The 1586-nt window shown below is 38.2% G+C and overlaps 1 protein-coding gene across 1 annotated transcript in view; it reads left to right on the forward strand.

Moving 5' to 3' along the window:
• Positions 1 to 1001: 1001 nt before the first annotated feature.
• LOC106900294 (glutaredoxin domain-containing cysteine-rich protein 1) overlaps positions 1002 to 1586 on the forward strand; it is a gene marked incomplete at its 5' end in the record, with an annotated part of 11858 nt that continues 11273 nt past the window's right edge. The window contains one exon of the mRNA XM_014962306.1: positions 1002 to 1241. Within this exon, the coding sequence (XP_014817792.1) occupies positions 1002 to 1241 (240 nt within the window). The remainder of the gene's footprint in view (positions 1242 to 1586) is intronic.

Consider the following 1586-nt stretch of genomic DNA (forward strand, 5'->3'; position numbering starts at 1 on the left):
GTTTAAAGCAATGATTCTCAGGCTTTTTGCAAATGTACCACTCTCTTGGACAAACGAGTCCCTGTAGCATTTATCCTCCCTAATTGTTTTCATCCTAGGAAGGAAAGATGCAGCATGGACTTTTAGATATGGAGAAGTGGGGTAAAAAGTAAAATCTGAATTGCAGTATGAAACTTGTTACAGCCAAGGCAACTGCCTCCCCTAGCTGCATTGGGCTTTGAATTGGACACTCAATACACACAAAACATGATTTTTTTAATGTTGGTTGGATGTTAGAATAATGTGATGTGGATCTCCACTAAAAAGTAGGGATATATCTTTCCCTTCTGCAGTCATGATCTAGTTCAGCTTGGAGATACCTAAAGTATTCTAAGTTAATGTTGGCTCAGGATGTGATGGAGTTTAGCTTAGGCTCTTGTCCCTTCTTAAAGGAGGTTGCCAACAGCACCTGACATTGCAAGTTTAGTCTGGGTACTACCAGGATGTGTTTGTGGCAACAAACACAAGTCACTGTTATAAGATAATCATATGTCTCTAAAAATGACAGGGTCAGGGGAGACCTACATTCATGTTACTATTGCCCCTTTGAAGAATTTGTGCTTTAATAGATGAGAAGGGATTAAGGCACAACATTGTATTTTCCTGCTTGGGGAAGGAGGGATGACTCTGTGTACAGGGCAACAACAAACAGGTGATGACTTACATTTGGAAGTCTACCAGGATCTAAAATATATCTGTTTCTTGAGAAGGTTGGGCTTGATTCACCATCTCCAAAACTTTCCAAGAAAAGCAGCGTTGCACCTTTAGATAAACTGCTTAAATTGCCTCAAGATGGTGATTGCAAAAACTTAGTTTCTCCTCTTCCATCTTTACATTTGAAAAAAGTTAGACTGTGTTTTCAAGATGCATATTTTTGCTTGAATATTTAAATGAAATTGCTAAATACTTGGAAGCTTTTATCAGTTTATTTAATGTAACTGGTACTTTTTTTTTTTTTCCAGGTATCAACTGTGCCAGAATTTGGCCGCATAGTAATTTATACTACCAGCCTTCGTGTGGTGAGAACCACTTTTGAAAGATGCGAACTGGTTAGAAAGATCTTTCAAAATCACAGAGTTAAATTTGAAGAAAAAAACATTGCTCTGAACAGCGATTATGGAAAAGAACTAGATGAAAGATGCAGGAGGGTCTGTGAAGTTCCCTCACTCCCTGTTGTGTTTATCGATGGCCATTATCTTGGGGTAAGTAAAGCCCAAGCCTATCTTTTATTCTGCAGGCTGGAAGAACAGATGAAAATCTTGATGAATGAGAAGCAGGGTTTTCAGAAAATTGTTTGCAATGCTGGAATGGTGAGAACAATCAAAGACAGAGATGCCTTTGGGTATGTGAGGCGCAGACCCTCACTGATAGGTTTGATCTGATGATACAAAAGGTAACTGGGGAGAGACTGTCAAGAGGGAAATAAGATGCAGTAATATATTCTAAGCTATCCTGTGTTTCTTAAAAAATAACTTATCTTTGTAGTTGAAACCATGAAAATCTAGAGAAATGGATTTTTTTTCCTCATGGGAACCTGTATATATGGT

The sequence above is a fragment of the Calidris pugnax genome, unplaced genomic scaffold (assembly GCF_001431845.1).
Source record: "Calidris pugnax isolate Ruff unplaced genomic scaffold, ASM143184v1 scaffold806, whole genome shotgun sequence".
NCBI classification, from domain to species: Eukaryota; Metazoa; Chordata; class Aves; order Charadriiformes; family Scolopacidae; genus Calidris; species Calidris pugnax.